The 10,667-nt window shown below is 48.1% G+C and overlaps 6 protein-coding genes across 6 annotated transcripts; 4 read left to right on the top strand and 2 right to left on the bottom strand.

Annotated features, from left to right (window-relative positions):
* Window positions 1-63: 63 nt before the first annotated feature.
* EV420DRAFT_1635463 (Isoprenylcysteine carboxyl methyltransferase family-domain-containing protein) lies at window positions 64-1,052 on the top strand (the record flags this gene model as incomplete). Its single annotated transcript, XM_060476453.1, has 6 exons — window positions 64-75; window positions 126-384; window positions 430-549; window positions 601-730; window positions 783-913; window positions 964-1,052. 6 exons carry the CDS (start codon window positions 64-66, stop codon window positions 1,050-1,052), a joined length of 741 nt encoding a protein of 246 aa, XP_060338482.1.
* A 142-nt stretch (window positions 1,053-1,194) lies between these two features.
* On the bottom strand, window positions 1,195-1,923 carry EV420DRAFT_1635464 (60S ribosomal protein L9; the record flags this gene model as incomplete). Its single annotated transcript, XM_060476454.1, has 4 exons — window positions 1,195-1,298; window positions 1,351-1,459; window positions 1,513-1,617; window positions 1,666-1,923. The coding sequence occupies 4 exons, from the start codon at window positions 1,921-1,923 to the stop codon at window positions 1,195-1,197; spliced, it is 576 nt and encodes a 191-aa protein (XP_060338483.1).
* Window positions 1,924-2,219: 296 nt separating this feature from the next.
* On the top strand, window positions 2,220-4,966 carry EV420DRAFT_1503373 (uncharacterized protein). The gene is made up of 7 exons (XM_060471172.1): window positions 2,220-2,650; window positions 2,893-3,162; window positions 3,214-3,357; window positions 3,412-3,884; window positions 3,936-4,131; window positions 4,186-4,437; window positions 4,496-4,966. Exons 1-7 carry the CDS (start codon window positions 2,363-2,365, stop codon window positions 4,784-4,786), a joined length of 1,914 nt encoding a protein of 637 aa, XP_060338484.1. The 5' UTR covers window positions 2,220-2,362; the 3' UTR covers window positions 4,787-4,966.
* Window positions 4,967-5,009: 43 nt separating this feature from the next.
* EV420DRAFT_1743130 (PIN domain-containing protein) lies at window positions 5,010-6,839 on the top strand. The gene is made up of 6 exons (XM_060480067.1): window positions 5,010-5,136; window positions 5,185-5,267; window positions 5,326-5,480; window positions 5,532-5,682; window positions 5,733-5,859; window positions 5,911-6,839. Exons 1-6 carry the CDS (start codon window positions 5,076-5,078, stop codon window positions 6,594-6,596), a joined length of 1,263 nt encoding a protein of 420 aa, XP_060338485.1. The 5' UTR covers window positions 5,010-5,075; the 3' UTR covers window positions 6,597-6,839.
* Window positions 6,840-6,966: 127 nt separating this feature from the next.
* On the top strand, window positions 6,967-8,946 carry EV420DRAFT_1685949 (glycosyltransferase family 32 protein; the record flags this gene model as incomplete). The annotated part of the gene is made up of 2 exons (XM_060479279.1): window positions 6,967-7,253; window positions 7,355-8,946. 2 exons carry the CDS (start codon window positions 6,967-6,969, stop codon window positions 8,601-8,603), a joined length of 1,536 nt encoding a protein of 511 aa, XP_060338486.1. The 3' UTR covers window positions 8,604-8,946.
* EV420DRAFT_1259263 (major facilitator superfamily domain-containing protein) lies at window positions 8,865-10,665 on the bottom strand (the record flags this gene model as incomplete). The annotated part of the gene is made up of 8 exons (XM_060466944.1): window positions 8,865-8,971; window positions 9,027-9,449; window positions 9,510-9,961; window positions 10,017-10,100; window positions 10,155-10,262; window positions 10,313-10,342; window positions 10,387-10,511; window positions 10,561-10,665. The coding sequence occupies 8 exons, from the start codon at window positions 10,663-10,665 to the stop codon at window positions 8,865-8,867; spliced, it is 1,434 nt and encodes a 477-aa protein (XP_060338487.1).
* Window positions 10,666-10,667: the final 2 nt, after the last annotated feature.

Raw genomic sequence — 10,667 nt, forward strand, 5'->3', positions numbered from 1 at the left:
GTCTTCTTTTTGTCATGCATTCAAGCTTTTGTTCCTCCATCTCTCTCCTTTCCCTCTTCGACCATGGCAGACCCTGTGGATAGAATTGGACTCTACAATACGCCAGCGACAGGCTACAGTACCAGGTCACCCTATTAAACACCATTCCTGATAACATTAAACCGAATGGACGAATTCCAAATACGCCGTTGGCTGCGTCTACAATCTCGTTTCTTCTTGGATCACTATTTTCGCTTGGAGCGCTCACTTTTGTGGCCGGCGGTTATGATTATTATTGGTGGTCGACGTACCAGCTTGGGCTCTTTGTCGCCGCATGGTCAGCCTTTCATTGGGGCGAATTCGCCGTGACCGCTGGATGGAATCTCGAAAAGTGTAGTGTTGACTGTGAGTTATTGTTCTACCCTAATGTCACGCTCTCATCTGCCTCAGCCTTTCTCTTGGATAATGGTTCAATATATCATATTGCGCACGGAACGGCATTGGTTGAATATCTTGTCACTTTGTATTTCAAACCATCCTGGAAATCACATCCCTATGTCACCATTGTCGGTCAGGAAATTTGTACGCTGTTGATCTCGACGATACTGACTGCGTTCTCAGGTTTCGTTCTCATCATTGTGGGACAACTGCTACGGTCAACAGCTATGATACATGCTACAACTAATTTTTCCCACATGATCGCCTTCAAGAAACAAGATAGTCATGTATTAGTCACGGATGGTGTCTACGCGTAAGCCCTCAGAGTCACTCTGCGTTGCACAATGTCACTAACGTTTGGGCAGATGGTTTCGTCATCCATCATACGCCGGGTTTTTCTATTGGGCACTAGGAACGCAGCTAGTCCTTCAGAACCCAGCGAGCTTCGTCGGTTTCGTCGTTGTTCTCTGGCGATTTTTCTATTTCAGGACCAGAGGTAGGCCAAATTCGTCCTCAAGTTCAACCATATATTAACCACTCCTCCAGCGGAAGAACGGGCATTGGTCAGGTTTTTCGGCGACGAATACGTCCAGTACCGACGGGCTGTCGGTACCAAGATTCCATTTATACCTTAGACATTTTAGAAACGATAGTTCAAATTTTACGAGTCTGTTCAGTCATACAGCACGCTCTGAGGCGAAAGAAATGTTATATGCAGCATGTAGCCCGACCATATTGCATAAAATCATAGCAGAGTCGACATGATATAGGTATCAACTACTCCTCAGTCTTGATTGCGCCCTTCTCCGACACGTAGATACCATCCAAGAACTTTCGAATATCCTTGTTCCGCACGCGACAGACGCCATGGATAGATGCGGCTAGAGCGAGATAAGCGACAACGTCAACAGTGTAAGACTAGTTGATACACACCGGACTGAGAAACGTTGTCGATGTCATTGCCCTCCAGGATAAGCTCGTCCTTCTGGGCTTTTGATTCTGAGACGACGACACCATCCAACATGTTCACGTGTCGAACGGTCTGTGAAGATATTGAATAGCCGGTTAACACACCATTTTGCACAGTAGACGCACCTTTTCGCCCAAGAAATTACGGATTTCCAATGCACGACCCGACTCCTGGATGATGCAGTTGATGGGGAAATGGGCATAGACGGAACGCATCTTGTATTGGAAGCCCTAATTGGCGTTAATTTTGTGGTAGTGCTTTACAAACAGGGCGCCAACCTTCGTAACTCCAGTAATCATGTTGGTGATGAGACTTTTGATTGTTCGCAGGCAAGCTACGTGCTTTCTGCCGCCCTGCCACACTGCGAGGGTGACCTTTGCGGTCTTTCCCTTGATAAGCCGAATGTCCATGTCGACATGGCGGACGTTCTTGGTCAATGTTCCCCGGGGTCCTTTGACAGTGATAAGGCGGGACTTGATGGAGACGTCAATTCCCTCGGGGATGTCGAGTTCTTCTGTCTGGAGTACGTCCCGCATCTAGGAAATAAGGCTAGTCAGCCCAAGGTCATCCAAACGGCATCTCTTGCATCCAGCATGAAATTCTGCAGGAAACTGGCAATAGCGGTATCCGGAGAATGCTGATACCAGTGGGAGTCCGGCAGAGATGCTTTAGGGACAGCAGGACAGCAATACTCACCGTTGAAGCGTAGTTTCTTGAGGCTGTCTAGGATCAATGGAAGATTTTTGCTGCCGGAAGTCGGCGCGGGATTGAAGCGGAGATTTAAATGTGATCGTGAGAGCGTGGTGCGCTGTCAGCACTCTTTATACCGAACCACCGTCTGATCATCGTTCGTCGTCTTCCGTGGCAGTGGTATAAGAGTGTAATTTCTTTACTTCAGGTCTTTTTACTCTTTATCGCAATTCTTGTCTGATCGCTGTGGGCAAGAATCGAATCGAATCTGTTCTAAGTCCAGCCATGTCGCTCTACCAGCAGAGCTACTACTCCCAGCCTGCCTATCCTACTACTGCCTTCTCTCCCCCAATTCTTGGGTACGGTGGGCCAGCTTATCCGTATCCTTCACCGTTTCCTCCAGCACCAGTCCACCACGCCGATCCAGTGTCTTTCCGCAAGGAATTCACAAGTCGTCTCGCTGAACTCTCGGTCAATTCTCGTCCTATCATTCAAGGCCTTTCTATACTCGCACACGAGTACACACGCTTTGCAGATATTGTTGCTCAATGTCTCGAGAACCACATTCGAAGGGTGAGTCCTCTCATCATCGTTATCGTCAGCTGCCACTCGCCACCGCTGTGACTCGTACCTCATGGTTATTCGTCTACAATACGTGCGGTGTCGCTGTCATGTATATGTAGTGTAGTTGCATTTTATTGAGTAAAACACCACATAAGACTGTCGATAAGCGATATCGCTCGATATCTCTTGATGTCGCAAAATTTCCTTATTCTTGTTTTTCGCGTTCCGCGGATGGCTGACTAATCATTCAGGTGCCTCCATGGATGAAACTTCCGGCATTTTATCTGCTCGACATGATCTCAAAGAATATTTATGATCCCTATGCTCGCCACTTCGCTTCCTTCGTTGTCCCGCTGTTTCTAGAGACTTATGCTGAAGTCGATCCGCCAACTCGTAGCAAGATGGAAGAATTAGTTCTTACCTGGCGCACCGGATCACCCTCCGGCAAAGAATTGTTTGGCGTATCTTCTCAAGTCTCAATAGAGCGCGGAATATGGGGTGATGGAGCAACAAGTAGCAGCGTACGTTTCCATGCCAAGCGCAAAACTCGTAAGACTAAAGCTGCCATTCAGTCTACGAGTTTCCGTAGTCCGACGCAGATAACGAAGTCCCAAGTCTTGAGTGAACTGGAATTTATCCTTGGTCAGAAGGAGCGCGCGCGGCAAGCAAATCCCTACGATGGGATCAATCAACAGCATATAGCTGTTCTTCAACAAGTACGTTGTCTACCTATCAGTCCTTTCTAGCTTTGTGCTCATAGTCGTTGATAGCTTCGGAAGCTTGTTGAAACCGGTGTCTCTCAGCAAGAGCTACAACAAATTCTTGGTCAACTGCGAGTCCTCAGCCAGAACACAAGTCCTCCCCCTCCCCCTCCAGTTGCCCAGTGGCCAGTTCAAACCGGCTTCTCTGGTCCCAGTCAGCCGTACCCTCAGTCGACGGCACCACAAGCACCTGCTTTTCCGCCCTTAGATGCCGTTGCAGAGTCTAAGCCTCCTGTTCTGTCCGTACCGTCGATATCGACGCCTGTAGCCAATACGAACGTAGCTCCTGCAAACTATGCCGACCTTCTATCTTCTTTACTCAAAGCTGGTGTTGTTTCCAACGCAGGTACGCCAGTTGGTGCTGGTGCAACAACGAAAGAAGATAAGGGAGAACCCGATAATGTTCAGCGTCAAACAGAGCGCTTGTATCGGGAATCAGTTCTTGCGTATGACGTTCAATTAACGACGAACGGGATAACCAAGTAAGCTTTTTGTAGATGAATGCCATGATTACTCATTGATTGTATCTATAGAATGCATTCGCCGATTCGTGATCTCTTGTACTCGAAGTTGTCCTCACAGTGTAAACAATGTGGAATCCGCTTTTCTGATACCCCTGCGGGTAAAGAATCAATGCAGGAGCATCTTGATATGCATTTCAGACAGAATCGTAAAGCAAATCAGAATTTGGGCCGGGGTCACAGTCGAAGCTGGTTTGTTGCAGTGGAGGTGCGTATTATGTGACCATAACTGCTCGTATAATAGACTTACTGCGTTTCTTAGGATTGGATACATGATACGACTGATATTAAGGGCAAAGGTCGGGATGCAACTAGACGATTAAACCCTACTGCTGCCGCTGCCGCTGAGAAAATTCAACGGGAAGCTGAACTACGACAGCAGTTTGTTGTTGTACCTCCTGGAGATGAGGCGAAAGTGATTTCTTGTCCGATCTGTAAGGAAACATTGAAATCAGAATTTTTGGAGGACGATGAGGAGTGGGTGTGGAAGAACGCCATGATGAAGGATGGCAGAGTACGTTCTACAATTTTTATCTTCTTCGAGCCGTATGCTGACTGCGCTACTTGATTAGGTGTATCATGCTACCTGCCGTGCAGAAACGTTGTCCTCAAACAGTCTTGCAGCACGGTTACGCACTGAGTTAGCGGTTCAGTTGCGCAGTCGATCCGGGACTCCTGAAGCGCAAGCCCGGGCGCCGACGCCACCATCAGCCGTTAAATTGTCTCCATCTTCTACTCCCGAGTCCAAACTCGCGGGTTCAAAACGTAAGGTCGACGAGACGCTGTCGACAGCAGGCAACAACGAGGCCGAGGGTTCTCCACCTGCGAAGAAGCCCGCCTTGACTGTTCCAACTGCGGCATAAGCATAAGCATAAGTTTTCTCTTCTGGTATAATTTAGTGTGGACATAAGCACACATTTTATACTATTTCATCCACGAGAACCCTCTGCATTTTGTACACACTACATGCATTTTAGATACACTGGCAATACATTATTCTGAGCATTTCATCTCGTGTATGTAGCGTGACCAATGGAACGGATTATTAGATTTCTATTTGTGCAATTTAGTGAGACTCTTACCTGACTTGGACAGCAACCACCATCGAAACCAGCCAAGGCGTTGTAAGCACGCTGCAGGTGAGTGACTGCAATGTCTTTCACTAACTTTTCTGGTATCCATTCGTCGGATCCGGGCTTCTCTATCCTTCCAGGTGGGCATTAAGCTCCCAAAGTCGCGTCGTACTCAACCGTTACCGTAGTCAATACGCATGTTGAAGAATCTTTGAAAGATGTTACTTTGCAAGCTTTCAATCAGTTTGCTAATGAAGATGTTGAGATGCAGGTAAGGCCAATTCCACGCATCTCTCTATCAGATTGTCCATGCTGACGGCACGATTCAGGCACCTCTGTCGGAGAGCGGCGCATTCGTAGTAGTGGACACGAACATATTGCTACATGACTTCGATGTTCTGGTTCAGTTCGTCGAAGACATCGAAAGAGAAAATGTTCCAGTAGTGATTATTATCCCTGGTGTAGTCATCCAGGAACTCGATGGGTGCGTAATTGTCGTAAATTGATGTCTTCCGCTGATATTGGGCTTGAAGACACTTAAACACAATCCATCATTGAGGTGGTTCGCCAGACGATCTTCTACTTGGCTGTTGAAGAAGGTCCAGGAAAGGCGATCTGTGAAAGGACAAGCGACTGAGGAGACTCTTAGGCGATCAGGCAACTGGAGGGTCACACTGCGGGATGAGGTGATATCTTTCTCTGGATGCTGCTAAGTTGGCTATAAACGATTTCACAGGTACGGAAAGATGGTGACAGAAGCAACGATGAGCTGATCGTCGATTGTTGCAAATATTTCGCTCTAATCAACCGCACCGTCCTTTGGAGTGGCGATAAGAATCTTTGTTTTGACGTGCATGCCGAAAGTGAGCAGCCAGTTTCCTCTTTCCCTGCTACTCGCTCATCAATATAACAAGAAACCATCGGTGCATTGTCTCCTGATCGTCGTCAATGGACAAGTCGCTATCTTATTGGTGTCATTTTTGAAAACAGCGTGGACCTGAGCAAATTCGCGTCTGAGAAACCTGCATACAAAAGTGACACGCGTATTGTGGAAGAAACGAGCCAGCTCCCAAGTCATACACAGGACCCTGACGGTATGGACATTGACGAAGAGGGTGATGATGGTCTAGTCATTATCCGGACAGACGCACGCGATCTCCTTCACGTCCAAGTCGTCAACCACTTTTCCATGCTGCTGGCTCAGCTTGTCCTGCGCGTCGGGAGTGCAGAAATACGTTCGTATCAGACGCGCTCGGTGTCCAGATATGCACCTGAATGGCAACAGAACAGGAAACCGATTGCTGATTGGAGTGTATCTGAGCTGTTGGAGTACCTGGACGGCAATAAATGCCGCGCGGCCACGAACCCTAAGCTAGAGTGGTTCCTGCAGCTTCCCCCTAGCTATCGACCAGACCCAAAAGCCAGTAATTCGCGTGGCTCGCGAAGAGGACAAGACTGGTCGCGAACGGACTGGCTCAATGCTCTTGGTGGTCTGAAGCAGATTGGGATCGACTGGGCAGACACTCCCATCCAAGAATCCCTAGCTATGCTAGAGCGAGAATTGTCATTCGTATTTTCGCAGGAGATGGTGATCATATGAAAATATCTGCTATTCCGTTATGTACATTTGTTTTTCCTGTTTCACCGCTTGACCGCTATTGTATTCCTATATTTTTGAAGGGACTGCGGTTCGAGCGAGACTATCAGCTGGTATATATATATTGCGGCTAGAAACAAACTGGATAATGCTAGGTTTGCTCTGGGTAGCCTCGACGCAATCAATGTCAATTCCTGGATCTCATTAATAAAGATGCTTATGCTCCATCGGGGCAAGGTACCCGTCGCAATTGCGGCGCCTTCAATAGAAGCTTACGCAAGATGCGGCTGTGCTTCCGGAAGCGGCTGGGATCAGGCGGTTCAGTTTTATATACAAGAGTACCCTCCTCCTCCTCCTCCTCCCATCATTCCCCATGGCACGTCGTCGTCCCCTATGCATATTTCTCTCTCTCTTGGGCCTTTTTCTCCTTGGAACAGTCGTCGTTCTCTCCTCTATAACTTATTACCTTTCCATTGACCCTAATGCCTATCTTTCCGAGGACCAAGTACCCATACTTGGGCGATACGACCGGTGGAACGCCTCAGAACACGGCCAAGTTGAAAGAATCCCACGAATTCTCCACCAGACATGGCGGACAGAGACCCTTCCCGAAAAATGGAGGCCAGTTTCTCAAGAATGTCGGGATTTGATGCCAGATTAGTGCGTCTCATTGTTATGCACGCCTCTTATATTTGACTGACGGTTCTCCTAGTGACTACATGCTCTGGACTGACGACAGCTCTCGTGATTTTATATCAGAGCACTACCCTTGGTTTTTGGATACATTCAACGATTACCCGATATCCCATTCAGCGGGCAGACGCCATCCGCTATTTCATTCTTCATCACTTTGGTGGTGTCTACTTGGACCTCGACATTGGATGTAAACGTCCTCTAGACCCCCTCCTGGCCTATCCTGTCATCCTTCCAAAAACAATTCCCGTGGGCATCTCGAACGACCTCATTTTCTCCGAAAAAGGACATCCGTTCATGGCTCAAGTTATACACAGCCTCGTTACATTCGATCACTCATGGGTACTCAACTATCCAACTGTGATGTTCTCCACGGGACCTATGTTCCTTTCGGCGCAATACAGCATTTTCACTTCATCCCACGCTAGTGCCGTCAGTGATCCTATCCGTGTCCTCCCAAAGTCATTGTATGGAAAAAATGCGAAGGAGGGAGAGGCACCACATTCCTTCTTTTCACATTTCTATGGAAGCAGTTGGCATGCTGATGATGCTGCTTTCATTGGTTTCCTTGGCCATTGGGGCAAAGTGTTGATGTGGATTGGTTTGATCGTCCTCTTATTGGGATTGCTATCTATTGCGTTCCCTGGTAAACAACGCAGATATAGCTTGCGTCGTATTGGTGGATACGAAGTTCCCTTTCCCCGCTGGTCTTCAGGGACAGGCCACTGGCATTTCGGTTCTTCATCTTCATCTTCATCCGACAGTGATAACGACTCTCCTATCGACCCGGATGTTCCTGTTTTGCAGCTCCCATTTGATGTCCGACCGAGCTCCCCAACATTATCAGATACATCAACAGAGCCGTATGCTGGCCGTCCATCCAGTCCTTTGGTTGACGCTTTCCGGCGGTTGCGCAACAGAGTAGCGGCACTGACCAGTCCGCGAGAAGACGTCCCTCGAACACCATTCCGCAATAGACGCCAACGTTATAGCCGTGGTGTTTTATTCTTCCTTCCCGCGATATTCACGCAGTCACAAGACATTGAGCTTGGTCCTGCCCCTGCATATTCAGATCCACAAGGGCCGCTGCTACCTCGTCCTTCCTCGCGTGCGCGTGTTCAGTCTCCTTCAGACAAACTCCGTCAGGAGGACTCTAGATCAGGAAGTGTCGAGGCCCGGACTCCATTGTCGGAGGGAACTTCCAACTCGAGGTCGTCCCCCGAGAATAGCACCCTGATTGACTTTGGTCATGATTCCCGCCCGTCGTCGTCATCACACCACACGCGGTCCCGCAGCTCACCGCATCGAGAATCATAGGAATTTCCGTGACCTATACCACGTATTTAACCGACGACTGCTTCAGATGGGGAGTGATTTTATTACACAGTATACCCATTGCGTATCCTATGACACTGGCTCCGTGTACCAATTATTCCAACTCCTCCTGTACGGTCAAATTTATATTTAGCAGCTATACTTAGGTAGCAAGGGACATACAATAGAACAGTATCTTATATATGTTGGTTACAAGAGTTGTCACTAGAGCGCAATAAATAACCCTTCCTTTCCTTCGTTTTTCTATGCCGGCTTTGCGATGCGTTTCATGCCAGAACTAAGGACGAACATTGCGATAGCAGCACCGGCGTACGTGTATGATGGACCAACGGTCCAGTAGGAAGCGCATGCTGCGGATGAAGTCATGTCAATAGGTATTATATTTTTAGTCAATTAGATTCTCACCAAGAAGAGGACCAACTGCACGACCAAGCTGTCCGGCTGATCTGAAGTTTCCCAAAGCCTTGCCTTTTGCAAGCTGAGGATGCTCTTTAACGTTTTTGCCAGTGACAGGATCAAATCCTCCTTCGTCGCATTGCAACGAAGCAAATGCAGTCAAAGAATTCACCACAGTCGCCGACGTAAACGCCATGCAAACCGCGGCACCCTGCAGCAACCTGTGTGCCAGCACAGGTTTTGATGTAACGAACTGCGGAAGCAGGGCCAGGAGGACAAGCCCCACAGCACAGCTTGAAACTCCCCGTCGGGCCATCACTCCTTCGCCTATTTTTGAAGTAGCCCGTCGGACGTATCCACCCTGAAGTAATGCACTGATAATCCCAATGGAGCCAATGAGCATGCCGTTTTGTTTGTTATTCCAATCAAACACTGGATAGCGCATAAAACATGGTGTGAGTATACTGCTCTATGCATGAAGCAGCGGCTTACGGTCGAACGTCAAGAAGGTAAGGGTGAACTCGACCCCCGAAAAGAGTCCTAAGAACAAAAGATGGAAGTGGCGGAGAGACTTTAGCGTGGCCAAACGTTTTTCAATACTGGCTTTCTTTGACACAGCGGGCTTTCCGTCAGGTGCTTTGCCGTTAGACGAGGCGGCTTTCTCTTCTGTACTCAGCCGAAGGCCTTTTCCACGAGTCTCTGGTAAGGCAATGGCCAAGAAAGCGGTCTCGATCGTCAGAAGTATCAAGGTGAGAATCGCGGGAACTGCAAAGACATTCAGATCGCCAATAAGTGTGTTGGCGGCGAGAGACGGTGGTAGTGGCTTGGATGCAAAGTAGGCTCCTATAGGAGGACCGATAATGAAGCAAATGGCAAATGCTATGCCGACGTGAGCAAGCGCCTTTGAACGATTGGCCGGGGTGGTTATGTCAGAGAGAATTGCACTGCAAGGTATAATTAGCTTGTACTTGACAAAAATCTAAGCAGCGACGAGCATACATGGCTAATTGAACATTCCCCTCACTTAGACCGCCTATAACTCTGGAGAGCATGTACCATGCAAAGGTAGTCGATTTGATCCATCTGAAAATTAGATTAGCATCCGTTGGTTCTGCACCAGGTGAACGACTTGCTCACACAAGGGCCGACAGAACGTTTCCAATCATAGTGAACAACAAAATACGCTTTCTGCCATACTTGTCTGATAGTGACCCAATCCTTGGTGATACAATAAACTGAAGCGTTCTAATATTCGTCTGAGTTGCGTGTCGGGCATAGAGATAATAGAAACACACGAGAACACTGAGCCCATGAGACCACCTGAGCTGGTATTAGATACATCCCTACAAAATCGACGCGTTCACAGCACCAAGCAATACGACAGTCCCATCTCCCAGAATGCTCGGTGACAGCTGGGTTATACAAAAAACTCCGGATGTACGAAACGAAACGCAGCGTTCGCGAAAGAAAGCCATTGGTGTCAGAGATCTCTCGCTGTAATGACTGTGTTAACTGAAGAACTGCAAGGACCACAAGTCCTTACCAAAGTATACCATTCTATTAACCGAGGAAACAAAGGTAACGGGATGGTGAATGCGAAGAGGTCAAGAACCAACGAAAGAAAAACAATTGTTTCAACTCTGGCCATTG

This window comes from Desarmillaria tabescens (genome assembly GCF_030435595.1).
Source record: "Desarmillaria tabescens strain CCBAS 213 chromosome Unknown EV420scaffold_2, whole genome shotgun sequence".
NCBI classification, from domain to species: domain Eukaryota; kingdom Fungi; phylum Basidiomycota; class Agaricomycetes; order Agaricales; family Physalacriaceae; genus Desarmillaria; species Desarmillaria tabescens.

Excerpts from the sequence above, each read along its gene's own strand:
- EV420DRAFT_1503373 (XM_060471172.1), top strand. The coding sequence starts at position 2,363 with ATGTCGCTCTACCAGCAGAGCTACTACTCCCAGCCTGCCTATCCTACT. Across the intron at positions 3,358-3,411 it reads ATATAGCTGTTCTTCAACAA|CTTCGGAAGCTTGTTGAAAC; the intron begins GTACGTTGTCTA and ends AGTCGTTGATAG. Across the intron at positions 4,132-4,185 it reads GCTGGTTTGTTGCAGTGGAG|GATTGGATACATGATACGAC; the intron begins GTGCGTATTATG and ends TGCGTTTCTTAG.
- EV420DRAFT_1743130 (XM_060480067.1), top strand. The coding sequence starts at position 5,076 with ATGTCTTTCACTAACTTTTCTGGTATCCATTCGTCGGATCCGGGCTTC. Across the intron at positions 5,268-5,325 it reads ATGAAGATGTTGAGATGCAG|GCACCTCTGTCGGAGAGCGG; the intron begins GTAAGGCCAATT and ends GGCACGATTCAG. Across the intron at positions 5,481-5,531 it reads GTCATCCAGGAACTCGATGG|ACTTAAACACAATCCATCAT; the intron begins GTGCGTAATTGT and ends GGGCTTGAAGAC.